At 25.7% G+C, this 18,637-nt stretch overlaps 1 protein-coding gene across 1 annotated transcript; it reads right to left on the reverse strand.

Annotated features, from left to right (window-relative positions):
• Nucleotides 1–4,348: 4,348 nt before the first annotated feature.
• On the reverse strand, nt 4,349–15,397 carry LOC142328312 (uncharacterized). The gene is made up of 2 exons (XM_075372017.1): nt 15,380–15,397; nt 4,349–5,095 (listed from the first exon to the last, which is right to left on the reverse strand). The coding sequence occupies exons 1-2, from the start codon at nt 15,395–15,397 to the stop codon at nt 4,349–4,351; spliced, it is 765 nt and encodes a 254-aa protein (XP_075228132.1).
• Between the last annotated feature and the right edge of the window lie 3,240 nt (nt 15,398–18,637).

Here is an 18,637-nt window from a genome sequence, read left to right on the forward strand (position 1 = left end):
AACAACATTACACAAATATATACGTATAATGAATACGAGTATTCTTTACCTTGATTTTGGCCTAATAACACAAAATAATAAAAACAAAATTTTGTTAATGCTCGATCATGTTATTAATTGATTTATTTTGACATTAATCTGAATGCACTCGTACATTTTTTTAACTATTTGCATACCAGTTTCCATATTTAAAAAAAAAACATTCTTTTTCCTGTTTATTAACAATGTTCAGTATATTTTTAACAATTTATTTTCATTTTAGAAATAGTTTATATTATAGCATTGATTTATTATATTAAATCAGGAAATAAAGTATTAACGAATTCAATAATACAATATTAATATTTTTTGAAATGTCATTATATAACGTAGGTTTAATAATTCATTATTGAAGTATTAAAATAAAGAAGATTTTTTTATAATATATGTCTATTTTATAAGTAACTTACTTGAACGATAAATATATTTTGATATTATTATTTGAATAACATTTTTTTTTCCGAACACCTATGAATCGCATTAAAAAACAACTTTACTTAGCGTTTTCTTTGCTTTTCTACCGGTTATCTTTCATGTTTTGACTAATATGAATCTCTCTTTCTGGAAAGTTTCACTCTTTTTCCTCTTAGTTTTTCGTAAATTTTTTTTAAATTCTTAATTTTCTTCTTGAAAGTATTTCAGTCTAAAATCTTTTCTTCCTTTATATTTAATTATTTTTATCTTTTTTCCATTTCTTGAAACCAGCTACTTTTAGTTTTTATTTTACAAAAGTAATTAAAGATTTTTTTTTTATTAATCAGTTGTTCTCTTTTCTTTTTAAGTTTTCATAAAAGCATACTACTGTTTTCTTATAGTCTTTATTTTTCAGTTTTCTGATAAATGTATTCTTTGGATTTTAAGATATTTTGATTATATTTAGGTACTAACATTTTTTAAAAAATTTCTTTCTTTCTTTTTTAAATATTTTTTCCGGTCTCGAATATTTTGCTATCATCTTCATTTCTGTAGCAAATAAGCATCCTGGTTTTTAAGGTTGTGTTATAAGTCTAAAATATGAATGAAAAGAAAGAGATATTTTTGTTTTATATATATATATATATATTTTTTTTTTTTCGTTGACAGGCTATTGCAATTTTACTCGTATTTGCTTTCATTTATGAGTTGGATCTTTCCAAGACGTTAAGCTATATTATTTTTCCGTAATATTTAAATTCTTCAACTTATTTATCATACATAATTCCTTTTTTATTATAGTTTCTTGGATTACATTTTTTCTTAGAATTTTTCCTGTTAATTACATCTTCTATATTTAATAAATAACTATTTAAATATTAATTTTATTTTTTGCAATAAAAATTTCTTCAAATAATTTTTATTGTGTTGTACCTATATATGTTTTAATGAGGAGTTTCGTTGGGGACCTTTCTTCGCGTGATTATCATTAATCAGATTTACTTATGGTCCCCTAGAGGTACTGATTTTAAATGCTAACAGATAGGCAAAAAAAAAAAAAGCTTAATTAACATTAATATATAAAAACTTATATATTTGAGTGTTGTTCCTTCCCTATAAAATTTACGTGATATTAACTATTTCATATCCTGTATTTTATATCCTCTATATTTCCCGTAATTAAAGAAAGAAGGAGTAATAGTTATAAGCTATAAAATAAAAAAAAGATTGATTTTTAACATACTTTTTTTTTATTGTAATTTTACTTTTTGCGCCGAAAGTGAATGACACTACAAAAGCATTTAGGTCATTCTTTCGTGAATTTTTGCATATTAAAAATTTCTCCATCTTCTGGAACTTGATTTTCAGTCAATAAAACTTGAATTTTTTTACTCACACCATCATATTCATAGAGATAAACGAACGTTATTTTGGGGAAATAATATTATTTCGTTCTAGGTAATAAGTTAAAAATCATCCTTTACAAACTTAATGATTACGCAGAACCTTGAATACCTGGAACGATTCAAGGTGCGAGCAGTATCCTGAAATTTCAAGATTGTTAAAGTAAAATGCCAACGATTTAAGCCATGCTTAATACATTTTTCTAGATCATGGTTTGTTGCTATAGACTTGTGACTTAACATAACTCTAGATAAAGTATCTAACGGAGTCAAATCACACGATTTTGCTGGACAATTGGAAGTACCATTTCGTGAAATTATTGAATCACCAAAATTTTGACGCTGAAAATGAGTTGTTTCAATAGCTGTGTAGTGGCACAAGCTAGCTGAAATCACGTCTCATTTAAATTTGCTAAACTCGATAGTGTTCACCATTTACTGTAACAGCATTTCCTTATCTTCCCGGAAAAAATTGGGAAATGATTTCACTAGGCCATAATCGACAACAAACAATGATTTTTTTTGGATATAATGATCGGTTTTGAATCATTTGTGAATTGGAATCATCTCAAGTACGGCAATTTTTCTAGTTTACAAAGACTTCAAATCAAAAATAAATCTCATCTGGAAATACGATTTTTTGATTAATTTTTGAATCCTTTTTGAGCTCCTCTAGAGTCCACTTAGCAAACTGTCGACGCAAAAAAAATCATACCGTGGTTTTAATTCTTGAGTTAGATGAATCTTATTTGGGTGTAAACCAAGATCTTTACGCAAAATTCGCGAGGTTGTTGTTGAAGAAAGGCCTAATTCCTGCGAAATGTGAGATCGATAAATCTCTTACAGCAACAATATTCTCTTGACTCCTGGCATTTCTTTTGTAAATTAGTATTTCAACATTAAGTAGAAAATTTTTTTAATCAAACTATGGATTGTGATTTTGTTTGGCCGATTATGCACGACATAATTAATGTAAAGCCTACGATACGTAACTATAACCGGTTCCATATTTCGGTAATCAGTTTTTATGATTTGTAAACATTACTGAGGCCTGTAATGTTCCATGATGATTTTTCATAAACTAATGGTGCTCAGGAAATTTAAAAATCAACGTCGCCAACACAATCTATCAATTTTTTGCTCTCAATTTGAAAGACCCCATATATTATATATATATTAATCATGCTATACAGCATTTTTATTGTTTTATTTAATGAAAAAAAAAAAAAAATTCTAATATTTTTAATAGGGAAGGGATTTGTAAATATAAAATAAATAACGAGATAATTTTACTTATAACAAAATTTTTATTTTATATATTTAAATCAGAATATTTTCAATAAATTATAATAGTAATATACAAAATATTAGTATCTAATGGTAACTAAAACAAAGTAATACTTTTAATTTGATAATTTATACAAAAAAGTTAAATTATAATAAAAAATTGATAAAGCCAAGTCTAACAATAAACTAATTCTTCCTTTCCACATCCGTACACACATAATTAGGCCAGTGTTATTAATCTAAATAATAATATTACTGATGGTAACACTTATTTGTTATAATAATATACATGGGTAAATACTAAAAAAAGATAATACTACTTCGGTAAGAAAATAAACATTTGAAAAAACAAGAAATAGAATTTTTAATATTGTTTTTAACAAAACAACATAGATGATAAGTAATGAAATGAATGAAATCTATTAAACATATAGTTAAATTAAGTAATCAGTTCTCTTGGTACTTGTGAGGGATTTTGAAAAAAAACAATTGATTAATATAAAAAATAAATAAAAGTTCTAATTATTATCTTAGCATAGTTAATAAGAGTTTTAGAGAAATAAAAGAAGTTTCGTTAAATAAAAGAAAAAAGAAAACAGATAAAGAGAATGATCAAATTATTATAAAGAAATAGTCTAGAAAAGTGTTTCTCAACACAACTGATACTGCGGACCAATAAAACTTAAAGTGCATTTTTTTTTTTAATAATTCGCGGACTAATTACCTAAAACGTTCAAACAGTATTGTAAACTCGCAGTTGTACGGTAAGCAAATGTTCAGTTTTCTCAGTTGTGTTTTCTCATTATTATTGCCATTAAAAAAAGAGTAATAATGCAATTAAAGATTGTAAAACTATCTAATAAATATAAAGAAGTTTTCGGACTACTTAAACGTTTCTACTACAATTAAAACCGCAGACCACCGGTTCAGAAACAGTGGTCTAGAATACATGTTTAATAATGATGTTTAATAATAATACAAGTTTAAGAAAGATGGATAAATGTTCCAGAATGTTTAGAACAGCAAAAGAAGAAAGAAATAACGGAATAATGTATGTTGGGTCATAAATGATTAAATGATTCCGGATAATATATAATTTATAAAAGATTTATATAATTAAAGGTAAGATATAAAGAAGTATTAAGAATAAACCTAGATAATTGGTACAATGAATTTAATGATTATTAAATGTTAAGACAAAATCATTACTTTTTATTGTATGGAGCTGAGTATGGAGCTGGGTATGGAGCGTAACCAGGTCTTGGATAAGCTCCAGAATAGGCACCTGGATAAGCACCAGGATAACCTAAATATCCTGGATATGCTGCAGGGACGCCTGGTGCATACGGAGGAACACCAACATACGGATATGAGCCTCTAATTCCAGCAGCCACTGGTGGAACATAAGGTAATGGAGCAACAGGACCTTTGACAACTGATGCTTGAGCTGCTACTGGTGCCACACCGACTCCTGGATAAGGGTAAGGAGTTCTATAAGCCCCAACTGGTGCTACTGGAGGTACACCAGGTACCGCTGCTGCTCCTGGATAAGCTAAAGGACCTCTTACAGGAGGTACTGGAACCGGTCCTGCCGGTCCAATGGGTCCATTTGGTGGTGCTACTCCAGGAGTAGTTCTTACTACGGCGTTAAATCCGGTTCCAGGAGCCGATGAATAAGTTACTTCTCTTAAGGATCCATCAGGTTGAATTAAACTATATCTTCCTTCAACTACGTCACCTCGTCTAGTTTCTTGTTGATCCTTTGTATCACCGGTAACCGGATCGGCTACTTGATAGTTGAAAGCGTAATCAGATGACGGGTCTGGATATCCAGGAGGTGGAATAGGTGCACCTGGAGCTCCTGGTACTACTGGTGGTATTACTGGTGGTGGCAGTGGTGGGTGTGGTGGCTGACATTGGCTGATTGTGATGGCTGTTAAAATAACGAGTACCTGGAAGCAAATAAGAATGGTTAATCTTAATTTTTTGGCTCAAGATTTCACTGTTAAATACCACAGTATTTATTTATCAAAAATCCCACCTCATTAGATGTAATTTTTCATTGTTCTAATTAATTTAATCGTTATTATGGTAATTATAATTTTCATTTTTTTTATAAATAAAATTTTTGAATTCCTGATATCTAAACTTAAGACTTATAAAATCTTACTCCTGTTTCTATATTTGGTACAGTTAACAGTGAAGGTTAAATGTTTGAATTTTGTACAGGTTGTAAAATATAAACTGTAATTTATTCATTTGTAGGATGTATAGATTAAATGTAATGCACGAAAAGTTTATCTTTTTTTATATCGTAACCGGTCATTAAAAGTTCTGTTCGATCGAATGAATACGTTTCTGTTCTCTACATCGGTAGCTATTATATCAGAAATTCTGAGATCTTTGAATTTTTTTTATAATCTAAATTTTTTTTGTTTCCAATACATTTATAAAAAGCCTTCTTGATTAGTCTGTTAAGGTTCGTTCATTCTTTTTAGTTGTCCATAAACGCCTAATCTCTGTTTACGTATGGCGTGTAGCTGTTTATCTGTTATGAGGTTTTAATTTTTCTAGCGCATTTTTCAATCTTCATTCGTTTTCCTTGATCCAAATATCATTCTTCATATCCTCAGTCGCTAATTATTATTTTGTCTACTTTTCCCTGATTTATTCTACACCATACAGGACTTAGGGTCGAATTGTGATGTGGTACCTAATCTTGTCTATCCTAGATACTTATTTTTTTGTTTTATACTCTTATTATTTATAAAATGAACAAATTTTTTACTTAACATTTTTTATTATAAAATATTTAAATATTACACAATTAAATATTCAACAAATGAATTTGTGTTTATTTATGTTTCCACGTTTCATATCGTAAAATACTCTGACAAGGAAAGATATTGTAACGGGTCAAAATGTTATATCATTTTTCCCATTTTCGACGTTTTGGAGCCTCCTTGAGTTCAGAAAAGCATAAAAAATTGAGCAGTTCTGAATGCATGGTGATGTACGCATGTTTTTGTCTAGTTTAATAGAAGTTATAAATATAGTTAAACAAAATATTTTACGTGCTGATTGATTTACAATATGTAAAGCGGTTCACGCTATTAAAATAGAGACCTAATTCTAACGAAAAACTAAACATATTTTAATTGATATATTAACTTGTCTTGGCTCTGATTAATAGTTTAGTTTTTAGCAGATTAGTTTTTTATTTTCTCAGTATTTTAAGATCCCTTTAGGTAAAAGATAGTGAATGAATATTTATGGGTTAGCGTCTTAATATCTCTGAAACGAATGAGCGTATGCGTAATTATGAATTCTGGTAAGCATGCTAATAAAATTTTAGAAAAATCATTCAACGGGGTGGGTAGGTTCCATTTAATTTTTAATAGGGATAAAATAAAAGCAGAAAAGTTTTACGATAACGAGTTTTCGTTCGTCAATCTCCCTATAACACTACGAAAGTAAATTACTTCAGAAGTAATTTATTAATGTACTGTGTAGCTTTTATGTATTTAACATTGTTTTGTTAATTGGAAATAGTTCCGTATTTTTAGAATGGATAAGTTTTGATTATTAGCAAATTAAATAATTTATTTCTAAAAGTGGAGATTTCTTAACAATTTGATTTATTTTTATTTATACTATTATAAATTTAAAATAATCTCTGTTTTAATTCATTTAAATCATTTAACAAGAAAACCAGCTATTATCAAAATTATTAGACCTAAACAATAATTAATAATAAAATAATAAGCAAATCAGAATTAATAAATATTTGGAATTCGTTATAGAAAGGAAATTCCTGTGTATCGAACTATAGAATATAAAATTAAGTAATATATTAATTATGTTTCAAAATAAAAAATATTACAAAATTATATGTAGTCTTTTCGTGAATTTAGAAAATGAAACAAAATTTTCTGTTGTGTAATTGCATTAATTATTTTTTGTTATTAAATAAAACTTATAGGACAGTTTAATAGTCCCGTAAAGAAAATTATAAATCATTATTTCATTACTAAAAGGATAAGTAATTATAAAACACAAAGTTGATCGTAATTTTATTTTGTAAGTTGAACTGTTGTTCTCTATCTTCGTATAAAAATACAATCATGTTGCAATGGAATAGTTAAATTATATTACCTTCTACATCTTTCTTTCTAATGAATTGTTTGTTTTTTATTGTTTAATGTTTTGGTTGAAATCTTTCTTTATCATTTTAATATTAATTATTACCTGTTAAGAATCATTTGTAAGAAAAATTTTGTTTCTTTGTTTTTGTTTTTACAGTTACATGTTATTTATTATATTTTATATATTTATTAAAATTAATTTTATTTACTTACAGATTTATTCAAAATAAAAAGCTGTTAGATTTATATTTTTTAAGCCACTTGGGAGGAGACAAATAAAACAGTACAAAAAATTTATTTTAATTTTAATTCCATCAGTTTTAATACCATCAGTTTTAATACATATACCATGCGAGCCAAATATTTCTCATATTATTTTTTCTTAACAATTTAGCATATTTCGATTTTAAATTATGTACAAATTTAAAAAAAAATATATTTATTAGTCAATGATGAACTGGTTATTCGTTATTAAAAAAGTTGGGAGAATTTATTTTTTCCAATTAAGGAAGAACGCAACATTGTAATTTACATGTCCCATGTAATTGCAATGGAAGTTGAAAATTATACGTTGAATATTAAATTAAGACATTTTTTCAATTATACTTATTTTCTCTGTTGAACTAACTTTTCTTTATTAATCTCTTAATACGATTTCATATTTATTAAATAATCTAACAGAATAAGCTGTTATCCTAATGACGTAATTATTATCCTTTTTACAATAAAATTTATTTTTGGAAGAAGCAAATGTCTATCATTAAAGTTGTAGCAGACTACAGTCTGATTGCTCTGTAACAAATTTTATTTCATTGGTAAAAATTAAACCTATTAAAAGATATTTTTACAGCTTATCTGAATAAAACGTTATATTATAAAATTTGTAAAATACAGATGAGAAAATTAGCTTAGTATTGAATATTTTCAAAAATGTTTTCTTAAAAGTAAACTCTAAAAATTTACTTTTATAAAATCTTTCATTTTTACATATTCACTACACTAAAAAATGAATTCAATTAATGCTTATCAAGTTGGGAACCATTTCCAATTCTTATTGTAGCGACAGGTTAATACCAAAATTAATTTCTATTTAAGTATTTTTCTGAAACATTTTCAGCGTTAGATTTCTTTTCCAATTTCATGTTACTGGTAGAGTGAGACTGGTATGATAACTTGGCGTAACTTTCTAACTTTACAGTATGTTACTGTAAGATTGAATTTTAATTAATTCTTTTTAATTTTTATTTTGGTTAAAAAAACAACCATTTTCGTATTTTTTGATTATATTTATTTGAAAAAATAAGTTTATTAAAGAAATAATCTTTATTATTTGTTCAAGAATTAACTTAATCTATGAAATTGTCATGAAAATTCAGAAGTAACGTTGCAAAATTTTTTTTAATCTGTAATTACATATTTATAGAATACAGTAGGGAATTGCTTACACGAAAAAATAATACTTAATATTAAATATATTAGTTATTAAATATTTAATATTTTGCAAATAAGTATTATTGTAGTATTACATCCAAATATTAACAGGAAAATTTATGAAATCTTGTTGAAATAATTTCTAATAATTATGATTTAAAAATGTGTTTGAAACTGCTAAACTCAAGGCAGGCTACAAATTGTGTTGATTAAAAGTGATTACACAAAAATGTTTTAAAATTTATTCGATAAAAAAGTTTTTAATTGATTTTTATAACTTAATGTACGTATGTAATCCCCACAATTTAACCTAATATACATCTGCATATCAGCTTAGCCTTCTTAATAGTAGGTGATACGTATTCAGCCCCATTAATAACTCCATCACTATTCATCAAAGGGGACAGTTGTAAAATGAACATCACTAACTCAAAAAAAAAAAAAAAACGATTCTGATAATTACATCTACTACGTCTACAAATATAATATATAATGATTTACATACATAATAATATAAGAGAGACTTTGACAGATAAATTAATTTACCTTTTCATCTGACACTATCAGTACTACTTTGAGGAATATAGTTGAATAGTAAATACATATTAATTTTTTTCTTTAAGTAACTTTGAGTTACTGGAAATAGACATTTCAAAAGATTCAGCAATGGGTAATTGATCTATCTAGTTAACATTTTTTTTTTTTTTGTAATTAAATCAAATATCATCCTTAACACAGAAAGAAAAAATAGGTCATTGTTAAATCCTAACGGATCGTTTATTGTTGATGAGATATGCTTATTCAGCAAATCATAAGGAATTTTCGAAACATTATTTCATACTGTATGTAATGTCTTTTTGTAGTGCTCATAATTTTTATTGTGTATAGTTTATATGAAGGAACTGACGCAAGAACTACTTCAATAACTGCGGGGACAGTTAATATAACTTTTACATTGTTAATACATAAATTTTAATCGCTTTATTCAATAGTTTCGGGAATATTCTTATTATAATTAACATTAATTATAATTTAATTAATTTTTTTTTCGTTAAGTCATCTTCTTTATAAAATATAAAAGTTATTATAAAAGTAAACTAAGCAACCAAGGATCGCATACTTTTACTGACTTTTGGAAGAAAAGTACTATATTAATTTCAGTTGCATAGTAGAAGTGGGTGTAAAAATGGATTTTCTTAACGTTCTGAAGTATGAGGAGCAGGATAATGCTATTCATTAAATTTAGGTTTTTATTTATATATATTTTCTAATAGAAAATCATGGTGCGTAGATTTGTTTGTTGTAAGAGCTTACACTTTTATTTTCTGTCATCATGGCAACAGAAATATAATTAAAATTACTAATCTTTTTATTTATTTAATGAATATATGTAAAATACTTAATATTCTCAAAAACATAGGATACGAACGCGTTGAGGGTCCAGGGGACGGAGCCCTCGGCTAGACAGTGTACTAGCTAGTATACTGGCTATATATAGGCTTATGTATAAAATTTTGTGGCTCAATAATTTCCAAAACTATTAATTTATTGAAATTTATATATGCTGTAGTTAGTGTGTCTGCAGTTATACGTGTGTAAATTTTATGAAGATTAGTACACAGTAGTACTTGAGTTACGTTCAATTTAAGGACGAAAAAAATTTGAGGTTATGTTGACTGCGTAGTATACTTTTCATACGCGCTTTTTCAGTGAGTCTCAGTGGAAAGTGAGTTGAAAAATGATGCTTGTGTGAAGATCTATTGGTTAATAGAACGTTTTTAGTCGGTTGTACTCCGAAAATCGGCGCGTTTCCGTCTGCGAAATCGTTAGAACGTCGGAAACGAAAAGTAGGTTTTTTTGTGAAAAAATGCTCATCTTTCTTCTCAATTTGTAACTTCAGATAATAAACCAACCAATGGTAATTCTTTATTTTTTTATTGAATTTTCATGAGTATTTTAATGATACAAAGTGAAAATTTACTGAAAAACTGAATTTCTCAAAACCGTCCATTAACCTTTTAATTCCTTCTTAAAAAAAATCGAAAAAACTTTACCGCTTTACTATTCCTTCCCCTGACTGATAATCTCTATTGCTAATAAAAAAGTAACAATAACTAAATTGTATTTCTATCATTAAAAGCATTGAAATGGAAACACAAATCTCTATTGCTAATAAAAAAGTAACAATAACTAAATTGTATTTCTATCATTAAAAGCATTGAAATGGAAACACAAATAAAAAAAAACTGATGATTGATGTAAATAACCTTCAACAACATCTTAATTATTTGGGATCCAACTATAACAGAAAGTATGTTGATCAACCAAAAAAATTACCTACCGGGTTTTTGAAAAAACTGTACGTTTCACACAGGAAGGAGTCCGGTAAAATACAGAAAGAATTACAGAAAAAATGATGGCTATCACACTACGTTTTGCTGAATATCGTCAGACTGAGAAAACTGATTCTATTCAAACGTGGTCAGCAGATATTTGCGGTTGAGAAATTATTTATCATGTTAAAATGTTATGCAAACTTGGCGATGGAGGAGAATTTGAACTTTTTCATTTTCCATTGATTACTTTGAAGGTTAGAAATAAATTTCTTTGAAAAAACTTAGCACTTTGATTTAAATTCAATTAATTAAAAATTTCAATTTCAATTTATTTTCTTTAATAATAATAATAATATAAATGAAAACAGCTGTAAGAAAAGAATCTTGAAATTGTTCGAAAAAACTGTTTTCGAAAGACAGATTCAATATTTTAGTCCGCAGAAAAGTTGAACAATTCAGTTGCATACTACTTTTTGTTATTTTTGATAATTTTATTTAAAAAAATAAAATTAGAGTAATTGGAAATTTTGTTTTTATCATTTTTCTATAAATGACTGTTACGTATCTCATTAATTCAATTGAATATGTAATTTGTTGCGTACATTCCAAAACTTGTGATTATTATTAATAAAAACATTTAAGTCTAACAAAAGATAAAAATTTTTTGTGTGTAAATTATTTAGTAATTTAAATATTAACTTTAAAATTATTATTTAAAATTTTAAACTTTTTTCTGCAGTATAATTTATTTATTTTTTCAATGAAATAGGAATGAACATAATATAATATAATTGCAAATAACTAAAATAAATATAATTATTCCTCAATCAAAATTACTATTAATATTTCACAAGAAATTATTTCACGTATTGTAGAAGATAATTTATAAATATATTTAAAAGAAAAGAAAATAACACAAAGTAGTTTTTATTCATATCATTAAACATAGTTATTTAAATTTTTTTTTATCATTAATGAATGATGTAAAAAGATAATTAAAAAAATGATTGATTATAATAACGTTTATTATTATGTGTTATATAACACAAAAGAACTTGTACACTAATTAATTTTAGCTCATTAGTTTTATAAACATGATTTATATGAGCTAATATTTTCCTTTAAACCTACGTTAAGGATAAATTTAAAAATAGTATTATAATTACCGTTGCTTCTTTAGTTTAATAAATAAATTACCGTTATGTAGAATTTTAATTTAGTCAACGGATTTAAAAAAAAAAAATGTAATTATAACTATTCAACAAATAAAACAAATACTTTTTTTGGTCTGTAATCTCCCCCCCCCCCCATGGAGTAGGATTCGCAATTACGCATAAATGTTTATATTTAAAATATATTTATTGCATTAATTTTAAAAAAAAATTCCTTAAATAAAACGACGCGGTGGTTTATACGAAATTGTTGGAGTAAAAATTTGGATAAGATGGTAAACTGAAATGGTACACTGAATTTCTTGCTATGAGATGGTTCCTCAACACCAGAAATGTCTCAGGGAGAGTATAGAATTAGGATAACAATTCAACAGCTAAAGCGATTTTTTTTAAAATATTCTCGTAACCGTCGATTTCCTATTAGTTTTTAGAAATTTGACCGGAATTATTTCTATAAAAATTAAAGAAAATTTTTGTAGTAAAATCGTGTAAAAACGGAACTGCACAACTATGAACAGATCTAGATCCTGTAACACTAACATGGGCATTTGTGTTCAGTTAAAAACTTGTATACTGAAGTAAGTGCTCGATTCTATAAAAATATAAAATGTTAAATACTATTAGTATTTAAGCCTTTTAATTGCACAGTCAGGTTAATAAAAAGGAATAAAAATCATAATCGTGTGTTTTTAGTTTACCCAGAAAAAATTAAGATAAATCAAATATTATTAACACAAAAATAAAAAAATTGTCATTGTTAAACCCTAACGGATTGTTTATTGTTGATGAAATATGCTTTTTCAGCAAATAGTAAGGAATTTTCTAAACAATTTTATATTGTACGTAATGTCTTAATGACTATTCTTAACTATTAAATTATCTATTGTAGACTAATATTATTTAATTATCTAAATTGGTTTTGTTCCTGTTATACCATTGGTTTAGTAATTTTGTGGTAGCTATTGATTTAAATTTAAGAAATTTTTTTTCAAATTTTATTACTAGTTAGATCTTAAGAAATCTTAAGAAAAAACGCATTCAAACTTCATAATATATTTATTATTTTTTAAAGATGATTTTGATAAAATTATATACATTAGGTAATAGATAAAATTATGCGTTACTAGCATAAAAATTAAATTAGTAATCTCTATTATAATGCAATATAAACAAACAGATTATTAATTCGAAAGAATGTGAGATTGTCATCAAGGAATTAATTACTTAAAAAACCAAAATTAACTACCGACCATAACTGAGTATGTCTTGGCATTTCATGCGGAGGTCCCGGGTTCGAATTCCGGTCAGGCATGACATTTTTCATGTACTACCAATTTCCACCTGGCTAATGACCATAGCTGTTGATGTCCGCTCTTTCATAACAAAAACAGCATCCTCTTTTCCTTTCAATTCTATTCTAATCTTTTAATCTTGGATTAATTACTAATCTATTTTATTTTAAAACTGGGATGATTTTTTTTTTAACCAAAATTATAAATGAAATTAACTTTTATGCTTAGTTATTATTTTCTTCAACGTTGTACGTTGTTCCATTCCTTAGTTGTATGGTTAATTAATTGAACCCCAACAACCAAAGTACACTTGTATCTACTGTCTAGTATTCAAATCCGTATAATGGACAACTAATTTTAACTAGAATTTTTAACTTCAGAATCCTTGACTTCGAAAATCAGGTGTTAAACAAATGATTTACGATGACAAGTTAACCACTAGTCCAGCCCGGTTGGCGATGTAATTTTGAATGATAATTAAAAATATTTGATTAAGAGTAACTTTATAATAGTTAAAATTAATACATGTAACAATTAATATACTTTATTTAAAAAATAAATCTGCGAAAATTAAGAACATACTATTCTACACAGGTTGTGTCAATTAAAAAAAAGTTTTTATTACTTATTTAAATTTCCTTCTGTAAGAAATGAGAGAAAAAAATATTCATACTGAAATATTGTACTGATATTTTCAAAAAAACATAATTGAACATCCTATTGTTTTACTCATTATGATTATTATTAAAAATGGCAAAATTTATAAATAATAACGAAATTTTATTTGCAAACTAATATTAAGCCTTTAATATTGTGTATAATCTAGTGTTTAATAAATGTTGCTATTTTAGAAATTATTTTTCTATGAATGAAATATTAATATTTGATGAAAAAGATAATCTCATTATCGTCCAAACTATTTAAATATTTCAATTTAAATATTTTTTTTTCTTATCATTTAACCAATTTAAATTTCTTTTTAAATTATTATCCACCCAAAGTTAAAATCAGATCTGGAGCTAAATTTTTTCATAGATAAATATGAAGATTAGAGAAGTATTATTTGTTTTTCATTATTCCTTTGTAATCTTATTCTGTCCCTGCTTTACCACTCAGCTTATCTTTGCATTGTACGGATATTCGTTTCGTTTTTTGAGTACTTATTACCATGTTACTTATTACCTATGTATTTATTACCATTTTTCCTATTTTATAATTTTATAGATTTTTTTTACATCTTGTATAATTGTTTCTTTTTATTTATTATTATCATAGTGTAAAATGTATTAATGAATTAAATTACTCTACCCTTATTATTTTTTTACTTTAACGAATAATGTTTTTATTGTAAATTTTTTTTTCCACTTATGCTTTTTCGTTACTTTTTATTATTGAAAATAGATAAATTTAATTTTCTTCTTTTGCTGGAATAAATATGTCTAAAAGAATACGAAATCGATTTATGGATAATAAACTGACATCATAAGAAAATTTGAAAAAATAAAATATGACAATTATCTTCTCTACTCTTTATTTTATTTTATTTTTTTTTTTTTATTATGAAAAATGAATTCTTTTATCATGTGATAAAAAGTCAAATCTGACCTATATTAAATAAAACATAATAAATACTACTTGATTTTTTTGTTGTACCCTAATGTCAAAATTAGTTTTCTTTATTTAAATTTTATTTAAAAAAACTTGATTTGAAAACTAATATGCTAAAAATTTATAACTATTTTTACAAACAATCTGTATTTTTAAAAAATTTAATTTATGTAAACGACGGGAAAAAGTTTACTGACTAAACATATTTTAAAAAAGCTAAAGCAAAACGCTACCAGCTTATAAAGCACTTACCTTTACTAAAAGAGCCATCATAGTTAAAACTATTAAACTGTGTATCGAAGTGAAGAAGCTGACACAAGTAACAGGTATGTGATGATTCGAGTGAGGGTGCCGGTATTTGTACCCGATGGATAATGACCATCTCATCCCATTGCGACCTCTCTTTGGGCAATTGGGGGAAAGGTCATCGGACACCCCACCAATGTAAAACAGAAATGAAGTTGCATTAGTGTAGAAGTAAAAGAAGAAGAAGAAGAAAAAGAAGATCATTGGTGAAAGATATTACTTAAAAGAAAGAGAAAGATAGATGATAGTACAAAATATAGCCTGGAGCTGTTTGATGAGATAATAACAATTCTTCATCAACTCAGTCTGCTTGATCATTATGAGCATTCGATAAATGTAGATCACTGAAATCATCACGGTTGTTAATATTGCACTTGTTTTTTTCCAATTTTTTTTTACACGTTCCTTTTACTTGACCAATTTTATTATCCTTAATTATTCCTAGTTATTCCTATATCATAACACCGTTTGCATATTCATATAATCATATAAACATGTTACGAATAACTTCTTCTTGGTGGAAGTTTTAAAGCGTAGCAAAATATTGTAATTTTTATTTCATTCCTCCTTTTACGCATATTTAAAATTGTCATCGATGACTTATGAATGAACATAATTAATCTTTGTTATATGATCGAAATATTGTGAAAATATTTTGATATGCTTAATGTATTAAAAATTTTACTGTTTCTTTCACAAAAATTTAAAGATTTCTATGCAATATACTCAAGAAACTTTTGTTATGTACTTATAAAAAACAGTAATAAAATGCTTATATTTCTTATTTTGATTAAATTCAGTGGCAAAATTGTTATTTCTTTTCAAATAGATTATTTTAACAAATAAATTCTAAATGTTGTAAAATATTACGTTACCAGGTAACGTGATCAATAATTTTTTTAAATAAATTGCATCTGTTAATTAATTTTTTTATGAATTTATTGATATCAACATATTTTTTTGTGATTAAAATTTAATTCTCATAACTGAAAAAAATACAATTTTCATAATATAAAAAATATATTAAGAAGTTTACATGAATAAGATTTCATTGATTTTTTACTTTTCTCATAAAAATTATATTAAACTGATATAATTTTTCAGATGTTAATTTGTGTACACGTTCTCTAGTTTTCAAATTTTCTCTCTCTTTATATTCATCATCCTCTGTTAATCTTTTTATTCTTTCCTTGATCTTAACGTTTTCTTCCGCTTTATATTTATCATCGTTTCTTAATATTTTTATTCTTTCTTTGGTTTTAACATTTTCTTTCTCTTTATACTTATAATTTTCTCTTAATGTTTTTATACTTTCTTTGGTTTTAACATTTACTGATCTAGTAACACGAGTAATAAAAGGAATTTTACACTATCCTACTATTTCATGTAAGATTGTTGAATTAATAATTATATAAATATTTGCTGTTAATCAAAACTAATATTTCAGCAGTTGTGTAACTTCAACTTTGTTAAAGAATTGGAGATCGTATCTCATTTTCAAATGAAATAAGTTTGAAGTGCAAAAGAAAATGTGTATATGTAATTTAATAGGCGTAAAAGGAGTCATATGGTGTTCAAATCAGATTTTTTATATATTCTTTTCTATTTCTTTTTTTTGGATAATTTTCTTAAAAGATTCAGTGATCTGTTGGAATACCTTTTTTAAATTCATTATTTATTCGTTAGGATATTTTTATAGTTGCATCAACAATTAAAGTCATTATTGACTTATCAGTCTAATGTAATAAGTATGCCGGTCTTGAACATCCTCAGGCCGACCTTTCCAGAAAATTTGGTTAATTGTAACCCAACCAGTAAATAATACTGGTATCCACAATCTAGTATTTAATTCCGAATAAAAGGCAAGGTACTGGCTAGCTACTAGAAGAATTTGAACCTGGAAACTCTTGACTGCGAAATCAGCTGATTTATGAAGACGAGTCCAACACTGAGGATAAGACCAACCCGGTGGTTAGGATATTTTTATACGGATAAATATGTTCAATAAATTAAAAAAAATTACATCATTAAATAAATCCAGTTTCTTTTTGTTTACTATTTTATATATATACCATTAATACCATTAAGGTTATTGTACTTTTAAATAATTTCTTATCTTTTCACAAATATAAGTTGTTAAGATCGAAACTTGAAAATTCCACTAATATTTAGATTGGATCAAGATATGTTTTCCAGGCATGTATTTATTTTAATTCGTTATATTAAACTGAAATATTGTTTAAAATTCTAAAAAACTAAGTTTATTTGAGAATTTTTCTTAAATAACTAAAATGAATCTATTTGATTCTAATCTAATCAGTAAGATCAATTTTTATATATTCTATAAAAAAGTTATCTACACAAGTTCTTGCTATGTTAATAATAAAAAAAAAAATACAAATATTAAAAAGGCAGGAAATATTTGTTTTAAGATAAGAATTTCTAAGATATATAAAGCAACTTTTTAGTCGGAATAATTTTTCCGTAAGGAAAATTTAATAGTAGTTATAATTTTTCCATGGAAAAATTATGTGTGTGTGTGTGTGTGTGTGTGTGTACAATAGCTTATTTTTAAGCTATGAAATATAGGCTGCTGTTAATTTTGACAAAGATTTTGTTCTTTATTATTTTATTTTTTTAATGTACTTTAAAAAAATTCTTTACATTTTCTTATTCCATAACAATAAAAACTACGCATTTTGATTCCAGCGTTGTTATCTTTGATTAATAATTTACGAAATAATTATATATATATATATATATATATATATATATATATGCGTGGCATGTAGTATGAAAAGCAGTAGTACTTTTTGCATGAATACAAAAATGTATATTATGGTCATTTAATTAGGAGGAAAGTTAAGTTAAATATAGAGTAAAAAGTACACACATTTTTAAAGAGTTTGTAAGATTTTCAAAGGTTAATATATTTGTAACTAATACACATTTTCTTAAAGTTGGCTAATTTTCAATTTACACAAATATTTGTCTATTTGAAATATAAATTTCTTTATCAAACTTATGTAAACAAGTTCATAAATAATATGTATTATTATACAAAAGTTAATAATAATAAATAATATAAAAGAATACTTGTTTTCTAGAATTAAAAAATACACATAAAATGCTGTTTGAAGTATAATAATAAATCAGTTATTGATGTACAATTCGCATCTTCGTTTTAAGAACGACTGAATATAA

Source organism: Lycorma delicatula, chromosome 7 (assembly GCF_047948215.1).
Source record: "Lycorma delicatula isolate Av1 chromosome 7, ASM4794821v1, whole genome shotgun sequence".
In the NCBI taxonomy this organism is placed as follows: domain Eukaryota; kingdom Metazoa; phylum Arthropoda; class Insecta; order Hemiptera; family Fulgoridae; genus Lycorma; species Lycorma delicatula.